Consider the following 13,348-nt stretch of genomic DNA (forward strand, 5'->3'; position numbering starts at 1 on the left):
GTGTGTGGAGATCTCAGGGGACACTGAGGGAGGAAGGGGCCATTGATTTGGAATGCACCGTGGGAATCCGGATTCGTCCATGGGTCTGAGACTGGGCCCCATCACAGCCTGCCTTGAGCCCACAGGAGTTTTCCCTTAAATGCACACACACACAGAAGTATTTATAGTGAGAAGGAAAGAGAGAGAAAGAGACACAGGCTGAAAGAGGGAAGAGAAATGTAAATATTTCTTTGCTTTTAAAAAATGTATTTTTTGAACTCAAGAGCAAGAAAGTGGGCCTCCTTCTTCCCCCGCCTCCAAAACTGTGCTCCCTCAGGGAGACATAACGATCGAAACATCCGCTTCAACCACAGGAGGCTACTGTCCTACACAAGCCACTTGTTTATCTAGGAGCATAATGTGTGGCGTTTCTATGTGTCAGAGACAGAGTGATAAAGAATACAGGAATTAAAAAGGTAAATTTTAAAAACAAATAAGTGTGGTTTAGAATCTAAGAGTCTATTATATAAATGTTATTAGCTCCATTATTAGAATTAAAAAAAAAAAAACAGTTGCAATTAAGTTGACTCCAACTCATGGCAACCCTATATGTGTCAGAGTAGAACTGTGCTCCATAGGGTTTTTGATGGCTGATTTTTTGGAAGCAGATCACCAGGCCTTTCCTCCGAGGCACCTCTGAGTGGATGCCAATTTCCAACCCTTCAGTTAGCAGCTGAGTGCATTAACCGTTTATACCAACCAAGGCCTCCATACTTAGAAGGTACAAAGCAGAGAACAAATATAAGAAGGCAAGGAAATTATCTTAGCTATCTATAGTGCTGCTATAACAGAAATACCACAAGCAGATGGCTTTAACAAACAGAGATTTATTCCCTCACAGACTAGACTAGTAGGCTAGAAGTCCGAATTCAGGGCACCAGCTCCAGGGGATGGCTTCCCCTCTCTTTTGGCTCTGGAGGAAGCTCCGTGTCATCAATCTTCCCCATTCTAGGAGCTTTTCATCTCAGAAAACTCCGGACCAAAGGACACGCCCTGCTCCTGGCCTTGCTTTCTTTGTGGTATGAGGTCCCCCCCGCCCCAACACCCAGTCTTTCTGTTTGCTTCTCTCTTTTATATCTCAAAAGAGAATGACTTTAGACCCAATGTAATCTTGTAGATTGAGTCCTGCCTCATTAACACAATTGACTCTAATCCTGCCTCATTAACATCATGGAGGTAGGATTTACAACACATAGGAATATCACATCAGATGACACAATCATGGACAATCACACAATACTGGCAACCATGGCCTAGCCAAGTTGACAGGTATTTTGGGTGGACAAAATTCAAACCATAACAGAAATCTAAAGTCAGAAGAAGGGCCAAGATTCCAAAAAAAAAAAAGAAGACAGCTGTTTTTAAAGCAAATGCGAGTACCTGGATAGCTCAAATGTCTCTTCAGAAACTGAAATGGCTTTCGTTATTGCTTCTTATAGATTCAATCAGAATATGTCTGACACACCTCCCCGTATCAGAAAGCCAACCTAAAGAGAAAACAAAACCAACTGCTCCCTCCTAGGAGTGTGTAGAGGCAAAGTGAGAGGTCAGCAACTTTCTATTCATTCAGGTCATCTACAAAGTCAAGGAAAGTGAGAGAAAGGAATACAAAACCAATTGTAAATCAAAGAGAATTGTAAATTCATTTTTTTTTACTTTTTTGTGTTTTCTACTCTAAATGCATGGAAAATCATACCCTGTGCAGTGAATTAACCTCAAAGCTTACTCTTTGACCCTGAAGAAAGGAATTATGTGGATTCACAGATTTTCAGAGCAGAAATTCATCAGCAGGGAACTCTCTGGGAGAAAAAACCAATTGCTGAGAACAGTTTTCTTGGCTCTCTTTCAACTTCCTTTCCACATTTCTGTTCCCCCTCAGAACTACAGCCCTGTTAGCTTCAACATTGGGCTTTGTCTTGTTGTTGTGCCCATTGTCCAGGCTGGGGTCAGGCCAGCTGGTCATGAGCCATCACACCAAAAGCACCAGTCAGTGAGATGGCTGATGTATCAATGGCCCAGGCAGCTCTCCAGGCCTCTCCCTGACAACACCTGGCCAGCCAGGGCATACAGGTTTTGATTAGATAACATTTTGTTGTTGTTATCATTATAAAAATATAGATAACACATTTGTCAACTGTCTTATTCATCTAAAAACCAAACCAAACCCGTTGCCATCGAGTTGATTCCAACTCATAGTGAGCCTATAGGACAGAGTAGAACTGCCGCACAGGGTTTCCAAGGAGCACCTGGTGGATTCAAACTGCTGACCTTTTGATCAGCAGCTGCAGCACTTAACCACTACGCCACCAAGTTCCCCCATGTCATCTAGTGCCGCTGTAACACAAAGTGTGCTGTAATACAAGTGGGTAGCTTTAACAAAGAGAAATTTATTCTCTTACAGTCTAGTAGACTAAAAGTCCAAATTCAGAGTGTCAGCTCCAGGGGCAGACTTTCTCTCTCTGTTGGTTCTAGAGGAAGATCTTTCTCATCAATCTTACCCTGGTCTAGGAGCTTCTCAGCACAGGGACCCCTATTCAAAGGACATACTCTACTCCTGGCAGTTTCTTGGTGGTATGAGGTCCTCCTGTCTCTCTGCTTGCTTCTCTCTTTTATATCTCACGAGAGATTGGCTTAAAACACAACCTAATCTTGTAGATTGAGTCCTGCCTTGTTAACATAACTGCCGCTAATTCCATCTCATTAACATCATAGAGGCAGCATTTGCAAGACCTAGGAAAATCACATCAGGTGGCAAAATGGTGCACAATCACACAATGCTGGGAAACATGGCCTAGCCAAGTTGACAGATATTTTTGGGGACAGAGTTCAATTCACGACATCACTTTAACACTGCTCACATGTACAATTCAGTGACACCGATGATACCAATCATGTGCAACCATCGCCTTAACTTTCAAAGCCTGTTTCAAACGCAAAGTTGTTGTGATCTCTCAAAATTTCAGTTGGGAGACAGTGTTACCAATTACATGAGCTACAAGTGCCACTTTCCAGATAAACATGTGACCAAGCTGGACAAGGGCACATGCTAGATGCCAACAGCAGAGATTTAGCCCACCTGTGGCCTCTCACCGGCCAAACCACCAGTCTTCCTCCAACACATTTCCAGTCGAGTAACTTCGTCCTGCTATTTTAACTTTTTTTTCTTAATATGTTAAAGACACAGCCCGATTGTGAATGGCTTAAAAGAAGGATACTACTCTTTTTGGTTCCATTACATGGCCTAGTTCCATGCCTTCCACATAAGAGGTGCTCAAAAAAATGAAAAGGTAAAAGAGATAAAAACATGAGATTCAAAACAAATGAAGCTGCAGATGCTCCTATAAATTCAAGTTTTAATTAGAAATAATCTGTATCTGAAAGAACTTTAGAGGTCTCCGGTGACATCCTACAGAGCAAGGGGGTTTATTGACAGACCATCTGAACTTGATGATCCAGTGACCGTTTTCCTGGAAGCTGTCACTCTTTCAAATAAAAATTGCCAAATATGTTGTTGAGGACCAGTCACTTACAGAGGGCTAGGGAATCTGGGCACCAGGGAGACAGACCTGTCCAAGGCACACATTTCTCTCTCTGTAATAAAAATGTCGGCAGCACCTCTGAACCTCCAAGGGAATGGAAAAGCACCAGTTTTAAGTAAAAATGTTAGCATTTCCATCACCCCCAGATTCCCCAGACTTATACCTTACACTAGAGTGCTCTAATGTTATTTGGGAGTTGGCTTCATTTTGTCATAATATCTCAGCCCCTCCTAGATTCACTGTGAGTTTTTGTTTGGTTCATTCATTCCACAAATGGTTTTTCAGTATCTGCTAGAAGTGAGGCAGTGGACTAGGCACTGGGGCACAGTGAGGAGCAAATCAAACCAAAGCCCTGCCCTCCTGGTGCATACCTCCCAGTTGGGGTTGGGATAACATGATTTCACAAGTGCCACCTTGACCCATTTTGAGTTTCTGTCTAAAAGTTCTCAATTCCCCTTCATAAGCACTTTGTTAAGCCCACACCCCAACTAATTCCTTTATCAGGCTCTAACACTTCTGAGCTATATCACAGACACCCAACTACCATAGACCCCAGATGCCTAACACCTAGGGATGACCCTTTCTTCCTTGGACCCGTGGAATTATTCAAAACACCCAATCGCTAAGAATCCCATGGAACCTAGCTAAGCCCACCACACTTGCCATATGTAACCCACCTTCTAGGGCTCCAGTATGCTGTTACCCTGTTCCCTGAATGGCAGCCTTCTCTTGTTTGGAGCTGTAAGTAATGAGTCTACCTTTCATCTCTCGAAGTGTCTTTGTATTGTGTCCCACCATCCTAAGGACCTGTAAGCATACCTAATATCTTATTCCACTTGTCTTTCAGTTTGTCATGCTATGGTGGCTTGCATGTTGCTATGATGCTGGAAGCTATGCAATCAGTATTTCAAATACCAGCAGGGTCATCCATGATGGACAGGCTTCAGCTGAGTTTTCAGAATAAGGAAGACTAGGAAGAAAGCCCTGGAAATCTACATCTAAATATTAGCCAGTGAAAATCCTAAGGATCACAGTAGAACACTGTCTGATCACTTGTTTTGGACAGGTCATCAGGAGGGATCAATCTATGGAGGAGGACATTGTGTTTGATGACGTGGAGGGCAGCAAGGGTGAGGGAGACGGTCAGTGAGATGGACTGGCACAATAGCTGCAATGATGGACTTGAACATGCTGACATTTGTGAGGATGGTGTGGGACCAGGCAGCGTTTCATTCTGTTGTACATTGGGTCACTGTGAATTGGAGTCAATTCAATGTCAACAAATGACAACAACATATAAAATGAGGTAGGTGAGACTCTAAGACAATGAACACATACACAATAAAATGTAGTTTGTCAGATGGTGATAATAATTTTGGAGAAAAAAAAATGAAGCAGGGTAAGGAGAACTGAGTGGGCCAGGGCAGGAGGGAAGGGTTTGGAAAAGTAGACGCAGAGTTGAGGAAGATCTCACTGAAGAGGTGACGCTTAGGAAGAGGCCCGTAAGAAATGAGAGAGTAAATCAAGTGTTTTTCCAAGGAAGTACCTGTGCAGGTAGATGGAGCAGCAGGGGAAAGGCACATGGTTGTTCAGTGTGTGCAGAACCTCAAGGAGGACAATGAACACGCCAGAAGAGGGCAGGAGGGGAGGAAGAGAAGTCAGGGGCAGGCAGGGAAATGAGGCCACTTCAGGGACTTCGGCTCCAACACTGAGGAAGAAGGTGACTGGGCTGTCATTTTATTCTCTTAGGCTCACGCTAAGGAGCCCTGGTGGTGCAGTGGTTAAGTGCAAGCTCGGCAGCTAACTGAAAGGTTGGCGGTTCAAACACATCAGCTGCTCCGCGGGAGAAAGATGTGGCAGTCTGCTTCCATAAAGATTACAGTCTTGGAAACCCTATGCCACAGTTCTACTCTGTCCTATAGGGTCGCTATGAGTCAGACTCAACTGGACAGCAACAGGAAAGGCTCATGCTGGCTGTCACATTGAGAGCAGACACCATTCAGGGAGGCAAGGGCAGAAGTGGAAGGCTGGTTAGAAGGTTTCTACAGAAAGATGAGAGACTAAACTTGTTTAGACCAGGGTAGAAGCAGTGGAGGTGATAGGAAGTGGTTCTATCCTGGTAGAGGTAGAGATTTGAAGGTAGAACTGCCAAAATTTGCTGACGGATCAGATGCAGGGTGTGAAAGATAAGAATTAAGGGTGACTCTGTTTTTTGATCTGAGCAAACAGATCGATGGAGTTGGCATTTATCCAGATAGAGAAGACTGTGGAGGTGCAAGTGTGAAAGGGTCAGGAGGAGTTGCTTTGGAACATGTGGGCTTCAGAGCCTATTAGACAAGTACTTGGAGACACCAGGGTAGTCAGGTTGGAGAGACAAGTTTGGAGCTGTAATCATAGAGATGGTGGCTTAAGCTAGGATACAGTGTCCTCCAACTCGAGGGCCAGAAAGAGATAGCAGATGGGATTTAGCGGTGGCCAGTGAGTTAGGAGCCTCATTCTAAATTTTAAGTGAAGAAAGCATTTCAAAGAAGAGGTACAGTCAGGTCTATTAAATGCTTCTGAGAATTGAATGAGATAAGGGGAAAAGTTAATCACTGGAAAGACAGAACAGTGGTGGACTCTGACTGAGGGAAGCTGGGGTGGTGTTAGGGTTGGGCAAGTATTGACTGGTAAGGGTCATGAGGAATCACCCTGGGGTGATGGAGAAGTACTGTTTCCTGTGGAGGTTGGGTTGCAGAGCTGAAGATACTCCTGGAAATTCTCTGAAGGGTACATTTAAGGTTTGTACATTTTACCTCCAATTAAAAAAAAAAAACCGTAAATATGAACTCTAGTCAAAGATCTGCATGCCAAAGTGTTGGGTGGAAGTGCCCCAATGTCCACTACCTTCTTTGAACCCCATTAAAAAAAAAAAAGATCAACAGAAAAAAGATGGATAGATGTGCAGATATGTGAGAAAGCGGGTGTAGTCAAATGGTAATTACAGAATCTACGAGGAAGTATGCGGCAATTCACTGTAAAACACTTTCAACTTTTTAGTATGTTTCAAATTTTCAGCAAAAATTTGGAGAGAAAAATGATTCCGTGCAATAACTTGGGAGCTATTGGTTTGCTCACCCAGAGCTGTGTTGGTGGAGTGGTGGGAACAAAAGCCTGATAAGAGTGAGTTTAACCAAGAATGTGAGGAGAGTCAATGGTGACAGTGAGGTATACTGCCTTGGAGCGGCTCTGCTGTAAAGGTGAGGAGGAAGCCAAGGAGTAGGAAAGCAGGGAGGGTCAAGGGGATAGAGTGCACCATGTTGGACGGGCAGTGAGAACCACCCCAGAGAGGTGCTGATGGTACAGGAGCAGTGGCGACAACTGTTAGAGCAAGGCTCTCAGCAGGCATGGTGGGACAGGACAGCTAGGACCTTTTGCCCAGGAGGAAGGTCAGCCTCAGAGGGGAGCACAGATCATCCATCAGTGACAAAAAGAGGGGAGCTAGAGTTGGTGGGCACAGATACTGTGAGGACGACACATGTGGATAGGATACACTACTGAAGAATGTTCCTTTAACTTCCTACAGGGGGAACCTCTCCAAGGTCTCTACCTTATCCACTACAGGTTCTTCAAATGTTTCCAACCTTCTTCCACCTGTATTTTCACTAATACTGACGTGCCCAAGAACCACCCGGGAATATACTTTGCACCCACTTTTACTTACCCACCCTCTACCCTCCACTTTACAAAGAAAGGCATATCTCCTTTACCCCAAATCTTATTTGGGGGCACTGCCCCCCAAATCAAGCAAAGGGTCAATTCAAAGTATCAGGATCTATGTGAATCATGCTAACGATTAGATGACAAGTACCTTTATAGGTGAGGTGGGTTTTAATTCTCAGCTTTCAACAAAATTAGAGAAACAAATTAGGTTGTCACCTGATACATTTTGATGAAAATGCCATTATTTTTGGCATATAGCCGGGAAGAAGTTCAAAGAACTCAATAACATTGCTACAGCAAAACGCCTTCACTCCACACATTTATGAAGAATGGGAATTCCAGAACACTTAATTGTGCTCAAGAGGAACATTTACATAGATCAAGATGCAGTTGTTCAGACAGAACAAGGGGATACTGATTGGTTTAAAGTCAGGAAAGGTGTGCACCAGGGTTGTATTCTTTCACCATGCCTATTTAATCTGTATGCTGAACAAATAATACGAGAAGCTGGACTATATGAAGAAGAACGGGGCATCAAGATTGGAGGAAGACTCGTTAACAACCTGCATTATGCAGATGACACAACCTTGCTTGCTGAAAGTGAAGAGGACTTGAAGCACTTACTAATGAAGATCAAAGACCACAGCCTTCAGTATGGATTACACCTCAACATAAAGAAAACAAAAATCCTCACAACTGGACCAATGAGCAACATCATGATAAATGGAAAGAAGATTGAGGTTGTCAAGGATTTCATTTTACTTGGATCCACAATCAACAGCCACGGAATCAGCAGTCAAGAAACCAAAAGACGCATTGCACTGGGCAAATCTGCTGCAAAGGACCTCTTCAAAGTATTGAAGAGCAAAGATGTCACCCTGAAGACTAAGGTGCGCCTGACCCAAGCCATGGTATTTTCAATCACATCATATGCATGTGAAGGCTGGACAATAAATAAGGAAGACCGAAGAAGAGTTGACACCTTTGGATTGTGGTGTTGGCGAAGAATATTGAATACACCGTGGACTGCCAAAAGAATGAACAAATCTCTCTTGGAAGAAGTGCGGCCAGAATGCTCCTTAGAGGCAAGGATGGCGAGACTGCGTCTTACATACTTTGGACATGTTGTCAGGAGGGATCAGTCCCTGGAGAAGGACATCATGCTTGGCAGAGTACAGGGTCAGTGGAAAAGAGGAAGACCCTCAATGAGGTGGATTGACACAGTGGCTTCAACAACGAGCTCAAGTATAACAACGATTGTAAGGATGGCTCAGAACCGGGCAGTGTTTCGTTCTGTTGTGCATAGGGTCACTATGAGTCAGAACTGACTCGACGGCACCTAACAACAACAACACACATTTGACTACATCTATTTAAAAAATTATGAAATTGATGACAAAACCGGTATTATTCTCTCATTGCTATTAATAAAAAATAGTAATCTATAGACATTGTTAGTGTTAGCGTCCATCAATTGGTCCCCAACTTATGGTGGCCCCATGTACAATGGGACTGGACCATTGTGACCTTTATCGTTTTTATTGGCTGATTTTCTTCCTAGTCTGTTTCAGACTGGAAGCTCTGCTGAAACCTGTTCAGCATCAGAGTAACATGCAAGCCTCCACTGACAGACAAGTAATGGCTGCACTTAAGGTGCATTGGCTGGGAATTGAACCCAGATCTCCCGAATGGAAGAAGAGAATTCTACCACTAAACCATAACACCCATTTCCATCAAGTCAATTCTGACTCACTGTGACCCTATGGCTCTCATAACCTATGGATGTTGTTGTTGTTTGCCGTCCAGTCAATTCTGACTTGTAGAGACCCCATGTGACAGAGCAGAACTGCCCCATAGGGTTTTCTAGCCCATGATCTTTATGGAATCAGATGCCAGGTCTTTTCTCCTGTAAAGACACCGGGTAGGTTTGAACTGCTGATCTTTCAGTTAGCTGCCGAGTGCTTACCATTGCACCCCCAGGGCTCCTTTAATATATGAATAAATAAATTAATTTAAAACAAAGCCCTGTCCTTGGCACAAGTAGACAAATTCCCAATAAACAAATATTTTATGTTTAATAAATTCTTATCAAAGGTATTTTTAATTGGTACTTTTGTATTGAAAAATTTATACTTTATGTTGCCTTGATGAATAATAATTATAATCATGAATCAGTTCAGTAGAAAAAAATTGACACGGTGTGAAGGAATAATTTTTATGTAAATATCTGCATTTGAGAGAACCAAGGCAGAGTGATTAATAAAATACTTTCAAACATAAAACCATATTATGTTAGGATAAAATTCTGGGCAGAAAGTGAAATAGAAATGTAAGTACAAAGAGGAAAAGGAACTACGTAAAATATCTAACAGAGAAGGGCTTGTTCATATATTTTTAAATGAATGATATAGATATTAAATTATTATGATATTTGAATTTTACTTACAATAGAGATTAACAGTTTTGTTTTTAAATGTCAATATTTACAATTTGCTGGAAGTTATTTCATTTGAAATTAATTAAATTTAGGTTAGAATTTTATATATCAAATTAAAAATCTGTGAAAGGAACATAAACCAACCAAACCCATTTCCACTGAGTCAATTCCGACTCACAGAGACCCTCTAGGATGGAGTAGAGCTGCCCCATAAAGGTTTCCAAGGAGCAGCTGGTGGATTCAAATTGCTGAACTTTTGGTTAGCAGCTGAACACTTAACCACTGCACCACCAGGGCTCGGAATGGAACAGCCTTTCAAAATTCTTCTAGGAGTTAATAGAGCAGAAAGTGTGAAGACCTCTGGCTTAGGTAAGGAGCATCTGATACTCATAAGTACCTGTGGAGGTCACAGCACTTGGAGCCCTGGGGACCTGGGTAGGGCAGTGTATCATCTAATAAAGCCCTGCATCTCATTACATGTTGTCTTAGTCACCTAGTGCTGCTGTAAGACAGGCACAAGTGGGTGTTTTTAAAAAATAGGAATTTATCACCTCACAGTTCAAGAGTTCAAGTTCAGAGTGTGTTTCTAGGGGGAGGCCTTTCCTTGTTAGTAGCCTGAGGAGTTCCTCGGAGTTTATTATCATTCCTTAGCCTTCCTTGGTGTTGGTCGTCCCCTCTGAGTCTTCCCCTGTGTCTCGTTTGTCTATTCTGCTGTTTTTATAACCCAGAAGGGATTAGATTTAGGACCAACCCTAGTCTGTATGACCTCGTTAACATAACAAAAGAAAAACCCTATTTCCAAACAGGAATACATCCACAGGTATAGGGGCCGGGTATCCAATACATATTTTTCAGGGGACACAATTCAATCCACAATACTTGAATCACATGAAGTATTATTTTTGAAATTCCCCCAAATCGCCCTGTAGTAAAATACAAGAATGTGCCAAGCCCCGCAGAATGTGGTGTGACACAGCCAAAGGCAGGACACTCGGCCTTGTGATGACATCAGTGGAGTCAGGGTGACGGTTCCGGCTTTTCTATGGGACCTCTGCTTTTGCTGCAAACCCAGTACAGGCATCTCAGGAACAAGAGCAGGAAGAAGTGGACTGCCAGTGACTTAACTTACCATTTGTAGCCAAATGTTGGTGGTTAAAACTTGGTTCTTCTCATCCTAAAAAAAGAAAAAAAAGCATAAACAGGGTTTGTATGGTGTTATGGATTGAATTATGTGCCCCCCCCACCCCCAATTTTTTTGTAAATTCTAACTTCTATGCCTGTGGTTATAATCCCATTCAGGAATGGGTTGTCTTTGCTATGCTAATGAGACAGGATTAGTGTAGGGTGTATTGTGAGTCAATCTTTTCTGAAATATAACAGAGATTAAGCTGGCAGAGCAGAGATGGGGGAAGATTGATGACAAGGAACATGGAGATCTCCAAGGAACCAGGAAATAAGCTGAAGAAACAAGGACATTCCCCCAGACCCAACAGAGGGAGAAAGCCTTCCCCTAGAGCCAACACCCTGAATTTGGACTTCTAGCCTCCTAAACTGTGAGAAAATAAATTTCTGCTTGTTAAATCCATCCATTTGTAGTATTTTTGTTATAGCATCAATAGATAACTAAGACATATGGTTTACAAAAGAAAGAATGATACAGTTATTCATTTAAGAATCTGATTGTTGGGATCTTTGGTATGTGTGGAAATTGGAATACAGCAGGGACTCAAATATATTCAAGCAGCATTTCCCAGAGTTATGCTTTTTTATTTGTTCTGAAAGTAATACACATTTATTATAGAACATTTACAAAATAAAAGTATAAAGGAAAACAGAAAAGTGTAAAGAAGAAAATTAAAATTCCACAACTCCACCACCCAGAGATGATGCCTGCTAACGTTTTAGCGTATTTCTCTTCATACGTATTAACAATTTATATACTTAAAATAAAATAAAATTGAGCGCATAATCCAATTTTTTAAAAGTCAGATTTATTACTTGTTACCAGGCTTATTCCCGTTTAAACAATAAAAATGCTCTCTCTTCCATTCCCCAGGCAGGAGGCATGGACCTGGGTTGAGCCTCCAGGCCCAGTGCTGATGGTGCTGGGGCAGAGCCACATCTCCATGGTCCCTACAGGTCTCTGTTTGCTCTGCCCTCATCCTCTATCAGGCAGCATTCCAAGCCCTGGACACACATCATCCTGCCAGGTGAATCCTGTCCAGGGGAGTAAGCTAATGGTCAGGAAGGTGAAATAAATTTCCAAGGGCAGAGCGCCATGGAATTGAGACCCTGGTATTCAAGTTGGACCTTTCTGACTCCAGAGTCAACTTTTCCCCCTTTCCTAACTGTCCATATAAAAAGGGATCTGGCAGGGCACCAAGCCTATGCCCTAACCAAGAGCTCAGGGGCCTACACCACTGCAGCTTTGCCCAGGCATGGGGCATCTGAAAAAGATTCTAGTCAAAATCCATCTGTCCAGCTGGACTACAACCAGCATTCCATCACGACCAGCCAAGCCCAATGTGGCCCAGAAAAGCCAGTGTGTCAGGAGACAAAAAAGCAAGTCCTATGCAGTGGTCCTGTGAACGAACACTGATGTTCAGTGTCTAATACTCAATCACAACCTGAAGGACTCTGTGAACGAAAAGAGGCCACCCTCTCCAGGGGAAAGCATTTATCACCGCCTCCATGGAGATGTGCCTGATGTGAGAAGAGGAACCAGTAGGCTCAGCTCATTGAAGGGCAGTCACCAGGAAAGACCCAAAGGAGGTAGAAGCAAGAGCTTGGCATTTGTGGGGGCATGGTCAAAGGGCAGTGGATGCAAATGTGAAAGAAATGTTGCTGCTCGTTAAAACAAAAATGTGCTTCCCAGGTAATGAGGTGACAGTGACTCTTTGATGCATCAATGACCTTCCCTTAGCTACTCACACCTGGGCACCTTTGAGGGATGAGGTTGGGGAGTGAACCCCACAGAGAGGGTAGGGCTGCCTAGCGGGGCAAGAGATGATGCCCCAGAGGGTTCCAGGCCATGGGCTGCGTCCAGAAGAAGCTGCCAACTAGTGCTGGAAAAAAATAAATCCCACTTTCCAAAATGAAACAGGCCAGGATTTTTTAGTGGAAAAAGTTCCCAGGCTAACATTTCTCTGTGCTCTGTACTGAGCAAATGATCCATGGCAGAGCCATAGATTTAAGCTGCACGAGCACTCTAGTTTCAGCTCATTCTCCACAGTTACTGGAAGGCGCTGTTCCACTCTTTCAGGACGTGTGTCTGCTGCCTCAACTTATTAAGGAGTTGTTGTCTTTAATGGACTTAAAATTGGCAAGTGTTCCATTTAGGTACCTTTCCTTCTTTTAATTGCATTTGTGTCTTCCTCCACTGAGGGGAAAGCTTCTGTGGTTTGGTATCTCAATTACTACCAACCTAATTAAAAGGCTTTCTTCTTTCCAACATTCTAACTAAAACCTCATCGGAGGGAAAATGAATTTCCATGCTGTGTGGCACCATGGGACTGAATACGGCATTTCAAACTGTAATCAACTCAGAGAAGCCGCCAGCCAGCCCCCAACGGTGCCCAGAGGCCATGGGGGGCCCTCTGTAGAGAGGCCCCCCCAGGGCAGCACACCTGAT

General features: G+C 43.2%; 1 protein-coding gene across 1 annotated transcript in view; it reads right to left on the bottom strand.

Moving 5' to 3' along the window:
• LOC100656157 (neuronal acetylcholine receptor subunit alpha-7) overlaps positions 1-13,348 on the bottom strand; it is a 200,851-nt gene that overhangs the window by 105,479 nt on the left and 82,024 nt on the right. The window contains exon 3 of the mRNA XM_064296216.1: positions 10,847-10,891. Coding sequence (XP_064152286.1) covers positions 10,847-10,891 — 45 coding nt within the window. The remainder of the gene's footprint in view (positions 1-10,846; positions 10,892-13,348) is intronic.

The sequence above is a fragment of the Loxodonta africana genome, chromosome 13 (genome assembly GCF_030014295.1).
Source record: "Loxodonta africana isolate mLoxAfr1 chromosome 13, mLoxAfr1.hap2, whole genome shotgun sequence".
NCBI classification, from domain to species: domain Eukaryota; kingdom Metazoa; phylum Chordata; class Mammalia; order Proboscidea; family Elephantidae; genus Loxodonta; species Loxodonta africana.